The sequence below is a fragment of the Heterodontus francisci genome, chromosome 16, assembly GCF_036365525.1.
Source record: "Heterodontus francisci isolate sHetFra1 chromosome 16, sHetFra1.hap1, whole genome shotgun sequence".
In the NCBI taxonomy this organism is placed as follows: Eukaryota; Metazoa; Chordata; class Chondrichthyes; order Heterodontiformes; family Heterodontidae; genus Heterodontus; species Heterodontus francisci.
The window spans coordinates 94387477-94403183 of record NC_090386.1 but is presented as its reverse complement, the minus strand read 5'-3'; the positions used below and the strand labels follow the sequence as shown (position 1 = coordinate 94403183).

The 15707-nt window shown below is 46.6% G+C and overlaps 1 protein-coding gene across 1 annotated transcript; it reads left to right on the top strand.

Moving 5' to 3' along the window:
* The first annotated feature begins 3034 nt into the window (after positions 1–3034).
* On the top strand, positions 3035–15179 carry LOC137378524 (protein FAM167A-like). The gene is made up of 2 exons (XM_068048869.1): positions 3035–3450; positions 14743–15179. The coding sequence occupies exons 1-2, from the start codon at positions 3262–3264 to the stop codon at positions 14956–14958; spliced, it is 405 nt and encodes a 134-aa protein (XP_067904970.1). The 5' UTR covers positions 3035–3261; the 3' UTR covers positions 14959–15179.
* Positions 15180–15707: the final 528 nt, after the last annotated feature.

Here is a 15707-nt window from a genome sequence, read left to right as displayed (position 1 = left end):
AAAGGAAGACGGTTGTGATTGTTGGAGGCCAAACATCTAAGCCCCAGGACATTGTTGTAGGATTCATCTTCAACTGCAGATGTACCCACATGCATCTTCAGCTGTAGGTGTATTCACATGCAGCATGACTTGCACAACATTCAGGCTTGGGCTGATAAGTGGCAAGTAACATTCACACCACACAGATGCCAGGCAATGACCACCTGCAATAAGAGAGAATCAACCATCTCCCCTTGACATTCAATAGAGTTACCATTGTTGAATCCCCCACCGTCAACATTTTAGGAGTTACCATTGATCCGAAACTTATCTGGACCAGCCATATAAATACTGTTGATACAAGAACAGGTCAGAGGCTGGGAATTCTGAGGTGCGTTACTCATCTCCTGACTCCCCAAAGTCTTTGCACTGTCTACAAGGCACAAGTGTGATGGAATACTCTCACTTGCCTGGATGGATGCAGCTCCAACGACATTCAAGAAGCTTGACACCTTACAAAACAAAGCAGCCCACTGGATCTCCACCCCATCCACCACTCCCTCCACCACAAGCACACAGTGGCAGCAGTATGTACCATCTACAAGATGTACTGCAGCAACTCACCAAGGCTCCTTCGACAGCACCTTCCAAACCCATGACCTCTACCATCCAGAAGGACAAGAGCAGCAGATGCATGGGAACACCGCTACCTGCAATTTCCCCTCCAAGCCACACACCATTCTGACTTGGAACTATATCGCCGTTCCTTCATTGTCGCTGGGTCAAAATCCTGGAGTTCCCTTCCAAACAGCACTGTGGGTGTACCGACACCGAGGTGGACTGCAGTGGTTCAAGAAGGCACCTCACCACCACCTTTTCAAGGGAAATTAGGGATGGGCAACAAATGTTAGCCTTGCCAGCGATGCCCACATCCCAGGAACAAAATAGTCTCGCAGCAGCTACCCTGCCAAGCCCTCTAAGGATTTTATATATTTCAATGAGATCACCTCTCGTTCTTCCAAATTCCAGAGAATATAGCCCCATTCTTCTCAATCTTTCCTTGTTGGACAAACCTCTCCTCCCAGGAATCAGTCTAGTGAACATTTGCTGCACCCCCTCTAAGGCAAGGTAAGGATATCAAAACAGTACACAGTTGTACTCCAGGTGTGATCTCATCAAAGCCCTGTACAATTGCAGCATGACTTCCTCATTCTGATACTCCAATCCCCGTCAATAAAAGCTAACATATCATTTGCCTTCCTAATTGCTTGCTGTATTTGCAAGTTAACCTTCTGTGATTCGTGTACAAAAACACCCAAATTCCTCTGCATACCAGCATTTACTAATCTCTCACCGTTTTGAAAAATATTCTGCCTTTCTATTCTTCCTTAAGGGCTGCGTAAAGAGAAAACACAGGTTACGAAACATAGAATCGTGCATGACAGAAGGAGGCCATTCAGCCTATCGTTCCTGTGCAGGCTGTTTGAAAGAGCTATCTAATCAGTCCCACTCCCCTGCTCTTTTCCATAGCCTGCAATTTTTGCCGACCCAACTACTTATCCAGTTCTCTTTTGAAAATTGCTATTGACTCTGCTTCCAGCACCCTTTCAGGCCGTGCATTCCAGATCATAACAGCTCTATGTATCTATGTTCAGCACCATTCGTGACTCCTCAGATACTGAAGCAGCCCATGTCCATATGCAGCAAGACCTGGACAACATCCAGGCTTGGGCTGATAAGTGGCAAGTAACATTTGCGCCACACAAGTGCCAGGCAATGACCATCTCAAACAAGAGAGAATCTAACAATCTCCCCTTGATATTCAATGGCATTACCATTGCTGAATCACCCACTATCAACATCCTGGGGGTCACCATTGACCAGAAACTGAACTGGACCAGCCACATAAATACTGTGGCTACAAGAGCAGGTCAGAGGCTGGGAATTCTGTGACTCCCCAAAGCCTGTCCACCATCTACAAAGCACAAGTCAGGAGTGTGATGGAATACTCTCCACTTGCCTGGATGGGGGCAGCTCCAACAACACTCAAGAGGCTCAACACCATCCAGGACAAAGCAGCCCACTTGTTTGGCACCCCATTTACCTTCTTCAACGTTCACTTCCTCCAACACAGATGCACAATTGCAGCAGTGTGTACCATCTACAAGATGCACTGCAGCAACTCGCCAAGGCTCCTTCGACAGCACCTTCCAAACCCACGACCTCTACCAGCTAGAAGGATAAGGGCAGCAGATGCATGGGAACACCACCACCTGCAAGTTCCCCTCCAAGACGCACACCATCCTGACTTAGAGCTATGCTGCCCTTCCTTCACTGTCACTGGGTCAAAATCCTGGAACTCCCTTCCTAACAGCACTGTGTGTGTACACACACCACAAGGACTGCAGTGGTTCAAGAAGGCAGCTCACTACCACCTTCTCAAGGGCAATTAGGGACGGGCAATAAATGCTGGCCTGACCAGTGATGCCCACCTCCCCCGTATGAATTTTAAAAACTCATCATTCCTTTTGTGGTTCTTTTTGCCAATTATCTTAACTCTATAATAAAAGCAAAATACTGCAGATGCTGGAAATCTGAAATAAAAACAAGAAATGCTGGAAATACTCAGCAGGTCTGTCAGCTTCATCAGAACCAGTTCTGATGAAAGGACACAGACCTGAAACATTAACTATGTTTCTCTCTCCACAGTTGCTGCCAGACCTGCTGAGTATTTCCAGCATTTCTTGTTTTTATCTGAAATCTGATTACCAACCCTCCCTATGTACTCTATCAACACCCCTTGTAATTTTTGAATATCTCCATTAAATCTCCCCTTAACCTTTTCTGTTCTAAGGGGAACAATTCCAGTATCTCCAGTCCCTGCACATAACTGAAGACCCTCATCAGAACTTGGAAAACTCTGGCCTTCCTTGCTGAGACATTTTATGGTTTGAGGAGGGGCCAGAGCTGAGGCATGACTGTCATTTGGAGATCAGGAAATGACTGCACGATGTGTTCTGATTGGACTGGAGTCAGTGACTCGGCCCATTGACGTTTGAGCAGAAAGTTGGGTCGGACAGATGATCTTTAAGTGCTGCTGCGTTGGGATGTTGAGCTGGAATCTGGCTGTTGGACTCCTCAATGGAAAGGGCGATGAGGCAGAGAGCCGGATCTTTCCAATAGACTGACTGTCTCTCTCTCTCTCTCTCTGTCTCTGAGCTGGCAGAGGATCGGCGGCCACCGACACTCCCACCCCGTCTGACAGAGGCAAGCGAGTCGGAGATGGACCCAGTGCTAACCAAACTGAAGGATTTTTCTTCCAAGCCCTCCAGGTTCGCCGACGGGGGCGGGAGAAGCAGCCAGCCCGGCTCTTACAAACGGCAAAACTGCCCTGGCATCGAATGGGACCCGCAGGGCAAGAGGCAGAGCATAGATATGGAGGAGGCACTGGACTGGTTGAAATCAGAACTGGTGAGAAGCGGGATTAACCAGGGATAGTCTGGGTCGGATAGAGGGAAAGTAGACAGGGATTAACCAGGGATAGTATGGGTCGGATAGAGGGAAAGGAGACAGGGATTAACCAGGGATAGTCTGGGTCGGATAGAGGGAAAGGAGACAGGGATTAACCAGGGATAGTCTGGGTCGGATAGAGGGAAAGGAGACAGGGATAGTCTGGATCACATAGGGGGAAAGTGGCAGGGATTAACTAGGGATAGTCTGTGCCAGATAGAGGGAAAGGAGACAGGGATTAACCAGGGATAGTCCGGGTCGGATAGAGGGAAAGGAGACCGGGATTAACCAGGGATAGTCTGGGTCAGATAGAGGGAAAGGAGACAGGGATTAACCAGGGATAGTCTGGGTCGGATAGAGGGAAAGGAGACAGGGATTAACCAGGGATAGTCTGGGTCGGATAGAAGGAAAGGAGACAGGGATTTACCAGGGATAGTCTGGGTCGGATAGAGGGAAAGGAGACAGGGATTAACCAGGGATTGTATGGGTCGGATAGTGGGAAAGGAGACAGGGATTAACCAGGGATAGTATGGGTCGGATAGAGGGAAAGGAGACGGGGATTTACCAGGGATAGTTTGGGTCAGGGAGATGGGGATTTACCAGGGATAGTTTGGGTCAGAGAGAGGGAAAGGAGACAGGGATTAACCAGGGATAGTCTGGGTCAGATAGAGGGAAAGGAGACAGGGATTAACCGGGGATAGTCTGGGTCGGATAGAGGGAAAGGAGACGGGGATTAACCAGGGATAGTCTGGGTCAGATAGAGGGAAAGGAGACAGGGATTAACCAGGGATAGTCTGGGTCAGATAGAGGGAAAGGAGACAGGGATTAACTAGGGATAGTTTGGGTCAGAGAGACGGAAAGGAGACGGGGATTTACCAGGGATAGTTTGGGTCAGAGAGAGGGAAAGGAGACAGGGATAGTCTGGATCACATAGGGGGAAAGGAGAAGGGGATTAACCAGGGATAGTCTGTGCCAGATAGAGGGAAAGGAGACAGGGATTAACCAGGGATAGTCTGGGTCGGATAGAGGGAAAGGAGACAGGGATTAACCAGGGATAGTATGGGTCAGAGAGAGGGAAAGGAGACAGGGATTAACCAGGGATAGTCTGGGTCGGATAGAGGGAAAGGAGACAGGGATTAACCAGGGATAGTATGGGTCAGAGAGAGGGAAAGGAGACAGGGATTAACCAGGGATAGTCTGGGTCGGATAGAGGGAAAGGAGACAGGGATTAACCAGGGATAATATGGGTCAGAGAGAGGGAAAGCAGACAGGGATTAACCAGGGATAGTCTGTGCCAGATAGAGGGAAAGGAGACAGGGATTAACCAGGGATAGTATGGGTCAGAGAGAGGGAAAGGAGACAGGGATTAACCAGGGATAGTCTGGGTCGGATAGAGGGAAAGGAGACAGGGATTAACCAGGGATAATATGGGTCAGAGAGAGGGAAAGCAGACAGGGATTAACCAGGGATAGTCTGTGCCAGATAGAGGGAAAGGAGACAGGGATTAACCAGGGATAGTCTGGGTCGGATAGAGGGAAAGGAGACAGGGATAGTCTGGATCACATAGGGGGAAAGTGGCAGGGATTAACTAGGGATAGTCTGTGCCAGATAGAGGGAAAGGAGACAGGGATTAACCAGGGATAGTCCGGGTCGGATAGAGGGAAAGGAGACCGGGATTAACCAGGGATAGTATGGGTCAGAGAGAGGGAAAGCAGACAGGGATTAACCAGGGATAGTCTGGGTCGGATAGAGGGAAAGGAGACAGGGATTAACCAGGGATAGTATGGATCAGAGAGAGGGAAAGGAGACAGGGATTAACCAGGGATAGTCTGGGTCGGATAGAGGGAAAGGAGACAGGGATTAACCAGGGATAGTATGGATCAGAGAGAGGGAAAGGAGACAGGGATTAACCAGGGATAGTATGGGTCGGATAGAGGGAAAGGATAGGGATTAACCAGGGATAGTATGGGTCGGATAGAGGGAAAGGAGACAGGGATTAACCAGGGATAGTCTGGGTCGGATAGAGGGAAAGGAGACAGGGATTAACCAGGGATAGTTTGGGTCAGAGAGAGAGAAAGGAGACAAGGATTAACCAGGGATAGTCTGTGCCAGATAGAGGGAAAGGAGACAGGGATTAATCAGGGATAGTCTGGATCGGATAGAGGGAAAGGAGACGGGGATTTACCAGGGATAGTTTGGGTCAGAGAGACGGAAAGGAGACGGGGATTTACCAGGGATAATTTGGGTCAGAGAGAGGGAAAGGAGACAGGGATAGTCTGGATCACATAGGGGGAAAGGAGGCAGGGATTAACCAGGGATAGTTTGGGTCAGAGAGAGGGAAAGGAGACAGGGATTAACCAGGGATAGTATGGGTCAGAGAGAGGGAAAGGAGACAGGGATAGTCTGGATCACATAGGGGGAAAGGAGACAGGGATTAACCAGGGATAGTCTGTGCCAGATAGAGGGAAAGGAGACAAAGATTTACCAGGGATAGTCTGGGTCAGAGAGAGTGAAAGGAGACGGGGATTTACCAGGGATAGTTTGGGTCAGAGAGAGGGAAAGGAGACAGGGATTTACCAGGGATAATTTGGGTCAGAGAGAGGGAAAGGAGACAAGGATTAACCAGGGATAGTCTGTGCCAGATAGAGGGAAAGGAGACAGGGATTAACCAGGGATAGTCTGGATCGGATAGAGGGAAAGGAGACAGGGATTTACCAGGGATAGTTTGGGTCAGAGAGAGGGAAAGGAGACAAGGATTAACCAGGGATAGTCTGTGCCAGATAGAGGGAAAGGAGACAGGCATTAATCAGGGATAGTCTGGATCGGATAGAGGGAAAGGAGACAGGGATTTACCAGGGATAGTTTGGGTCAGAGAGAGGGAAAGAAGACGGGGATTTACCAGGGATAGTTTGGGTCAGAGAGAGGGAAAGGAGACGGGGATTTACCAGGGATAGTTTGGGTCAGAGAGAGGGAAAGGAGACGGGGATTTACCAGGGATAGTTTGGGTCAGAGAGAGGGAAAGGAGACAGGGATTAACCAGGGATAGTCTGGGTTTGAGAGTTGGGAAACAGATTTAGATTAACCAGGGAAAAAAAGAGTTTATCAAGATAATGCAGGTTAGTAAACACAGAGCCAAGCTAGGGAAGGGGGGGAGGGGGCAGAAGGAGGGAATTTGAGTGAAACTGGGATTAAAAGGATTAACCTGAGATATACCAGATCAGAGGCCAAAGAAAGAGATGGGATATCCTGGGTCAGAGAATGGGGAAAGAGGGGAGGCGGTGGCGTAGTGGTATTGTCACTGGACTAGTAACACAGAGACCCAGGGTATTTCTCTGGGGACTTGGGTTCAAATCCCACCACAGCAGAAGGTGGAATTTGAATTCAATTAATAAATCTGGAATTAAAAAGCTAGTCTAATGATGGCCATGAAACCATTGTCGATTGTTGTAAAAACCCATCTAGTTCACTAATGTCCTTTAGGGAAGGAAATCTGCTGTCCTTACCTGGTCTAGCCTACACGTGACTCCAGACCCACAGCAATGTGGTTAACTCTTACATGCCCTCTGAAGCCACTCAGTTTATCTAACCGCAACAAAGTCAATAAAAAGGAATGAAACCAGACGGACCACCCGGCATCGACCGAGGCACTGGAAACGACAACGGTAAACCCAGCCCTGTCGACCCTGCAAAGTCCTCCTTACTAACATCTGGGGGCTTGTGCCAAAGTTGGGAGAGCTGTCCCACAGACTAGTCAAGCAACAGCCTGACATAGTCATACTCACGGAATCATACCTAACAGACAATGTCCCAGACACTGCCATCACCATCCCCGGGTATGTCCTGTCCCACCGGCAGGACAGACCCACCAGAGGTGGTGGCACAGTGGTATAGAGTAGGGAGGGAGTTGCGCTGGGAGTCCTCAACATCAACTCCGGACCCCATGAAATCTCATTGCATCAGGTCAAACATGGGGAAGGTAACCTCCTACTGAACTATATCGCCGTTCCTTCACAGTCGCTGGGTCAAAATTCTGGAACTCCCTTCCTAACAGCACTGTGGGTGTACCTACCCCAAATGGACTGCAGCGGTTCAAGAAGGCAGCTCACCACCACCTTCTCAAGGGCAATTAGGGATGGGCAATAAATGCTGACCTAGCCAGCGACGCCCACATCCCATGAATGAATAAAAAAAAATACCCTGGGTAAGAGAGTGGGGAAAGAGATGGGATAGCTGGGTCAGAGAGTGGGGAAAGAGATGGGGTAGCCTGGGTCAGAGATTGGGGAAAGAGATGGGATATCCTGGGTCAGAGAGTGGGGAAAGAGATGGGATATCCTGGGTCAGAGAGTGGGGAAAGAGATGGGATATCCTGGGTCAGAGAGTGGGGAAGAGATGGGATATCCTGGGTCAGAGAGTAGGGAAAGAGATGGGATATTCTGGGTCAGAGAGTGGGGAAAGAGATGGGATATCCTGGGTCAGAGAGTGGGGAAAGAGATGGGATATCCTGGGTCAGAGAGTGGGGAAGAGATGGGATATCCTGGGTCAGAGAGTGGGGAAGAGATGGGATATCCTGGGTCAGAGAGTGGGGAAAGAGATGGGATATCCTGGGTCAGAGAGTGGGGAAAGAGATGGGATATCCTGGGTCAGAGAGTAGGGAAAGAGATGGGATATCCTGGGTCAGAGAGCGGGGAAGAGATGGGACAGCCTGGGTCAGAGAGTGGGGAAAGAGATGGGATACCCTGGGTCAGAGAGTGGGGAAGAGATGGGATAGAGTGGGTCAGAGAGTGGGAAAAGAGATGGGAAAGCCTGGGTCAGAGAGTGGGGAAAGAGATGGGATATCCTGGGTCAGAGAGTGGGGAAAAAGATGGGATATCCTGGGTCAGAGAGTAGGGAAAGAGATGGGATATCCTGGGTCAGAGAGTGGGGAAAGAGATGGGATATCCTGGGTCAGAGAGTGGGGAAAGAGATGGGATATCCTGGGTCAGAGAGTGGGGAAAGAGATGGGATATCCTGGGTCAGAGAGTGGGGAAGAGATGGGATATCCTGGGTCAGAGAGTGGGGAAGAGATGGGATATCCTGGGTCAGAGAGTAGGGAAAGAGATGGGATATCCTGGGTCAGAGAGTAGGGAAAGAGATGGGATATCCTGGGTCAGAGAGTGGGGAAAGAGATGGGATATCCTGGGTCAGAGAGTGGGGAAAGAGATGGGATATCCTGGGTCAGAGAGTGGGGAAAGAGATGGGATATCCTGGGTCAGAGAGTGGGGAAGAGATGGGATATTCTGGGTCAGAGAGTGGGGAAGAGATGGGATATCCTGGGTCAGAGTGTGGGGAAAGAGATGGGATATCCTGGGTCAGAGAGTGGGGAAAGAGATGGGATATCCTGGGTCAGAGAGTAGGGAAAGAGATGGGATATCCTGGGTCAGAGAGCGGGGAAGAGATGGGACAGCCTGGGTCAGAGAGTGGGGAAAGAGATGGGATACCCTGGGTCAGAGAGTGGGGAAGAGATGGGATAGAGTGGGTCAGAGAGTGGGGAAAGAGATGGGAAAGCCTGGGTCAGAGAGTGGGGAAAGAGATGGGATATCCTGGGTCAGAGAGTGGGGAAAAAGATGGGATATCCTGGGTCAGAGAGTGGGGAAAGAGATGGGATATCCTGGGTCAGAGAGTGGGGAAGAGATGGGATATTCTGGGTCAGAGAGTGGGGAAGAGATGGGATATCCTGGGTCAGAGTGTGGGGAAAGAGATGGGATATCCTGGGTCAGAGAGTGGGGAAAGAGATGGGATATCCTGGGTCAGAGAGTGGGGAAAGAGATGGGATATCCTGGGTCAGAGAGTGCATGAGAAAGGATTAATAATCCAGAATAAGGAATAGTCAGAGTGGAAATAGAAGCAGGCAGGTTATACTGTAAGAATCCAGTAAATTAATTTGGCTAAATCCTGCTATTAATGACATGAATTTACATATTGCTCATTAGTGTGAATAAAGCTATCAAAGATTGTCAGAGTGTATATATGTCTCTGAACAGGAAGAGTGAGTGAGTTTCACTCTACTTTGCTCCAGATTCATACCACACAAAACCAGTTCTTACATAAATTACAGTTGACATGTCAATGCAAAATGCATGTGGTTTTACATTTCAGCTTCAGCTATTACTGTAAGGGTATGGCAGTCCAGTGGTTCTAGTACTGGATGAGCAACCCAGAGGTTGAGATCCCATCATTGCATGTCGTGAAATTCAACAACCCCCTACTTAGGGAAATTAAGGATTGGTAATATACAATACCATGCCACAGTTGCCCACATCCTAAGAACAATTTTTAAAAATCTAATATTCTTAACGTTGGCCTGAAATGGTTTAGCATGGCACCAACACTAAGTGTAAATGTAGTGTAAGTGAAGACTGACTGAGTCTGGAACAATGTAGTGAGTTTCTCACAGAGCTTTGTCACTCTAGTGTAATGTTAAACTCGGGATAGAAAATATTCATTGGATCTCCTAAACATCCTTTAAATGCACCTGCAATTAATTTCAGAACATTCAGACTGTGTAGAAATCTGCACCAGTAAGCTTTTTTAAAATTTAATTGCTGAGAAGGGGGTTTTACACACTTGAAGCTATCACCCACCTGGTTCACTAATGTCTTTTTAAGGAAGGAAACCTGCTGTCCTTACCTGGTCTGGCCTGTATTTGCATCAGTCCCACATCAACATTGTTGATGCTTAACTGTCTGATGAAGTGGCCTTGCAAGCAGTCAGCTGAAAAGAAAAACTTGCACTTACATAGCACCAGGACGCCCCCAAAGCACTTTACAGCCAATGAAGTATGTTTTGAAGTGCAATCACTGTTGTAATGTAGGAAAGACACAGCCAATTTATGCACAGCAAGATCCCACAAACAGTAAACATGATAATGACTAGATATCTATTTTTGGTGATGTTTGTTGAGAGCTAAATACTGATCAGGGCACAGGGGAAAACTCCCCTGCTGTTATTCGAAATAATGCCATGGGATCTTTTACATCCACCTTAGAGGGCAGGCAGAGCCTCAGTTTAACGTCACATCTGAAAGACCACTACCTAGCAGTTCAAGAAGGCAGCCTACTACTACCATGTCAGGGGTACTAGGGATGGCCAATAAACACCGGTCTTGCCACCGAAACTCACACCCAGAGAATGAGTAATAGTTAAAATAATTAAGTTAACAAGTGCAAATTGAGGTTTCAGACAGGCAGCATGTAAACAGGTACTGCCTGGCTGAAATCCAAACCAGATGCTGCTGTCAGGCTGATAGCATACTCTAAAACCCTGAAATACAAATTTCACTGCTTGTTCTGGGTTTGTAAATTACAATGAATTACTCAGGTCAGATCTTCCATTTTGTTCTGTTTTAAACAGAAGTTTTGATTTCACCAAGCTGCTTTAGTGAATCTGTCAAATATATGTAACTGTTGTTACGACCAGGTGAGAAAGGTGTCCAGGGCTCACTCTCAGCCTTCACCTGGTCTTTACCGTAACAGGGTTTAATTTTAAACACACCATGTTTTTAGCTCCCCCTTGGTGAATCCTTGTTCACCGCTTTCCAATTATAAGACAAAGAAACCAGCACAAACAGGCTTTCTTAGGTTTAAAGAAGAAAGTTGAAATTTATGAAACTTAAACTCTAATTCAGTTAACACCTCCAGATACATGATGCGCCTACGCTAGCATGCATACATGATACAAACATGCAAATAGACACAGAAAAGAGCTGAAGAAAAATAAAGTGGAAAAGTTTGAGGCAATATCTGAAGAGTTTTTGTTATGGTGCTTCGAGCTCACTGTAGAGTCCTTGATTGTAGGTAGACCTTGCTTTTCGTTGGGGCCCAGTATTCTTCTTAAACCTTGTTCACTGTTGGAGACTTTTCTCTCTTGGGGTTCATGTGTCTTCAGTGGATTCAGAGGCTTGTGAGAAAGAGATTGGAGCAGACAGGAGAGGCTGTGGCGAGCCAGCCAGGAGCGATCTTCTCAGTCCAGGAGCATTCTGCTTTCTGCCCAAACTGTTTGTACAAATTCAAAAAACTCAGGTTGCCCAGCAGGGTAGTCATATGACTAGCTGGTTTGACCATGTCCGTTTGTGTATTTGGCCATCTTAGCAGTCAAACTGGAATGCGAGCTCCTCCACCTTCAACGTCTGGTGATCAAAAGTCCATTGTGGGTTGAATGTGTCAGGGAATGGTCCTTTGTCCTTTCCAAGTACTGTCTGTTAATATGCAAATGATTTTCAGGCAATGGTCCATTGTGGGTTGAATGTGTCAGCGAATGGACCATTGTAGGTTGAATGTGTCAGGGAATGGTTCATTGTAGATTGAATGTGTCAGGGAATGGTTCATTGTAGGTTGAATGTGTCAGGGAATGATCCATTGTAGGTTGAATGTGTCAGGGAATGGTCCTTTGTTGGTTGAATGTGTCAGGGAATGGTCCTTTGTTGGTTGAATGTGTCAGGGAATGGTCCTTTGTTGGTTGAATGTGTCCGGGAATGGTCCATTGTGTGTTGAATGTGTCTGGGAATGGTCCTTTGTTGGTTGAATGTGTCAGGGAATGGTCCTTTGTTGGTTGAATGTGTCTGGGAATGGTCCTTTGTTGGTTGAATGTGTCAGGGAATGGTCCTTTGTTGGTTGAATGTGTCAGGGAATAGTCCACTGTGGGTTGAATGTGTCTGGGAATGGTCCTTTGTCCTTTCCAAACACTGTCTGTTAATATGAAAATGTCTTTCCAGGCAATGGTCTTTTATGGGTTGAATGTGTCTGGGAATGGTCCATTGTAGGTTGAATGTGTTAGGGAATGGTCCTTTGTGGGTTGAATGTGTCTGGGAATGGATCTTTGTGGGTTGAATGTGTCAGGGAATGGTCCTTTGTGGGTTGAATGTGTCAGGGAATGGTCCATTGTAGGTTGAATGTGTCAGGGAATGGTCCTTTGTTGGTTGAATGTGTCAGGGAATGGTCCAATGTGGGTTGAATGTGTCTGGGAATGGTCCTTTGTCCTTTCCAAACACTGTCTGTTAATATTCAAATGTCTTTCCAGGCAATGGTCCTTTGTGGGTTGAATGTGTCTGGGAATGGTCCTTTGTTGGTTGAATGTGTCAGGGAATGGTCCTTTGTTGGTTGAATGTGTCTGGGAATGGTCCTTTGTCCTTTCCAAACACTGTCTGTTAATATTCAAATGTCTTTCCAGGCAATGGTCCTTTGTGGGTTGAATGTGTCTGGGAATGGTCCATTGTAGGTTGAATGTGTCTGGGAATGGTCCTTTGTTGGTTGAATGTGTCAGGGAATGGTCCATTGTAGGTTGAATGTGTCTGGGAATGGTCCTTTGTTGGTTGAATGTGTCAGGGAATGGTCCTTTGTTGGTTGAATGTGTCAGGGAATGGTCCTTTGTGGGTTGAATGTGTCAGGGAATGGTCCTTTGTGGGTTGAATGTGTCAGGGAATGGTCCTTTGTTGGTTGAATGTGTCTGGGAATGGTCCTTTGTCCTTTCCAAACACTGTCTGTAAATATTCAAATGTCCTGCCAGCGAAGATCTGGAATTTTTTTTTAAAGCAAGTCCTTTCTTCAATTCAACAAGAGTTTGAAATTTAATGTCCATGTGGTGAAATTAATATGCCTCATGCTTGGCAGGCGGACTCTTGCATGACACTATTAATCGTTCACCTCCAATCACAGTGTTGGATTTTTCTGTGACTAAGGCATACAGGATCTTCATAAATAGAGAGATAGAGTACAAAAGCAAGGAGGTTATGGTGAACCTTTATAAACATTTTTCAACCTCAGCTGGAGTATTGTGTCCAATTCTGGGCACTGCACTTGAGGGATGATGTGAAGCTTTAGAGCGGGTGCAGAAAAGATTCACAAGAATAGTTCCAGGGATGAGGGACTTCAGTTATGAGGATAGATTGGAGAAGCTGAGGTTGTTTTCTTAGAGAAAAGGTTGCGAGGAGAATTGATAGAAGTGTTCAAAATCATGATGGGTCTGAACAGAGTAGATAGAGAGAAACTGTTTCCATTGGCGGAAGGATCGAGAACCAGAGGAAATTGATTTAAGCTGAATGGCAAAAGAAGCAAAGGCAACATGAGGAAACACTTTTTTACGCAGCGAGTGGCTAGGATCTGGAATGCACTGCCTGAGAGTGTGGTGGAGGAAGGTTCAATCATGGCTTTCAAATTGAATAATTATCTGAAGAGAAAAAAGTTTCAGGGCTATGGGGAAAGGGCAGGGGAGTGGGACTAGCTGAGTTGCAGAACTGGCACGGACACAAGGGGCCAAATGGCCTCCTCTGTGCTGCAACAATTCTATGATTCTATGACTGAGATTTACCCAAAATGGTCACTGAAAGCTGAAGCAACTGCAATATCAGGGAGACTCAAGCCTGAGGAATTATCATTCCTTCCTTGGTGACCTGTTTTGTAGCCCAGATCAATCAGGTTTTTCTGTGAGTGTTTCACTAGTTGGTTTTATTCCCAAAATCTAGGATGCTATCTTTGAAATTAGTTCTTCACTACCCAAAATGGACTGCAGCGGTTCAAGAAGGCAGCTCACCACCACCTTCTCGAGGGCAATTAGGGATGGACAATAAATGCTGGCCTGGCCAGCGACGCCCACATGCCATGAATGTATTAAAAAAAATGTTGAAATCAAGGGTCATTGCACATTCTCCAAGGCTAACTCATTTTCTCCCAGGATCTCAAAACTGGAACTGTTTCTCTGTCTTCCTTCCCAAGAACACAAGAAATAGGAGCAGGAGTAGACCATATGACCCATCGAGCCTGCTCATCATATCCCTTGATTTCCTTGTATCATCAACAAGCTCTTAAGCCCCAAGCTTTCTGTCATCTAATCACAACCTCCTGATTTATCTCATCATCTCACCTACTCTTCCCAACTTTGCTGATAGTCTTCAACTGAGATGAAGAGAAATTTCTTTCCTCAGAGGGTTGTGAATCTTTGCAATTCTCTACCCCAGAGAGCTGTGGATGCTCAATCGTTGAGTATATTCAAGACTGAGATCAGTAGATTTTTGAACATGAAGCAAATCGAGGGATATGGAATATTGCGGGTAAGTGGAGTTGAAGAAGATCAGTCCTGGTCTTGCTGAATGGCAGAGCAGGTTCAAGGGGCCATATGGCCTACTCCTACTCCTGTTTCTTATGTTTTTAAATCCTGGAGTGTAGGACTTTGGCCCAATGACTCAGTAAATAAATGTCCTGACATATCCTTTACAATTCACAGACAGAAATGCGCTTCCAGAATCAGACCTTAGTGAAACAGTTGATGGAGCTTCACATTGGGATCCAAGAGCTGAAGAAGGAATATGATAGCGACCAAGATCTGTCAGCCTCAGAAAGTGACAGCGAGGAATCTGGAAATGTCGGCAGCCTAAACCACTCTCACCCCAACCATGGTCAGCAGGCCCAGAGAGAGAATCGCAGGAACTCGGTGCCCTGAGTTAACCTGTGTTGGTAGTGAGATGGGTGCGATGATCATGCCTACATCACTTAATGTGTCTTTGCAGCAGAATCACTGAGATATTGACAAATGCCACATGACTAGTTGAAACTATTTTGGCTATCATATATTTTGTAAGATTATTGTATTGCAGTGTATTGCAACTTATTTCACATTATGTAAAGGACACATTCAGATCTCATGGAACTAATAAAACATCAAGGTCAAAACTGTTATTTTTGTCAAAAAGTAAGAAGTGTCCAATGGACTACTCATCCAATCTTTAGTATGACTCTTGGTTTTCATACCCTTTGAAAATGAAAGTACATTGGTGAATACAGACAAATACTGCCCTGCCTCACCACCTCCACTTGTCCAGTTAATTACGATGTGTTATGTGGCTTTCTGAAGCTGCAGAGTCACATGGAAACAACAAGTTAGTCACCTGGAATTTCTCCTTGTGTTCTTCCAACCCCCCACCACCACCCCCCCCCCAGCCCCACCCCCGCCATCACAACTTTAGCAGGAACCTCAGAGATACAGGGTAAATGGCCATTTATGCTGTTTCCCCAGGGTTTCTATCAATGTTATATCAGTTGATCGGGCGAACCCAAATGGAAATTTTACTCCAGTAATTTTAGGAAAGTTGAAGGTTTCAAATTATCACCTCAGCAGTTACAGAAGTGAGTAGTACAAAGGGTTGTGGAAGTAGATTCAATATTAACTTTCAAAAGGGAGTTGGATATAGA

Coding starts and splice junctions, on each gene's coding strand:
- LOC137378524 (XM_068048869.1), top strand. CDS start 3,262: ATGGACCCAGTGCTAACCAAACTGAAGGATTTTTCTTCCAAGCCCTCC. Junction 3,451..14,742: donor ACTGGTTGAAATCAGAACTG/GTGAGAAGCGGG, acceptor TACAATTCACAG/ACAGAAATGCGCTTCCAGAA.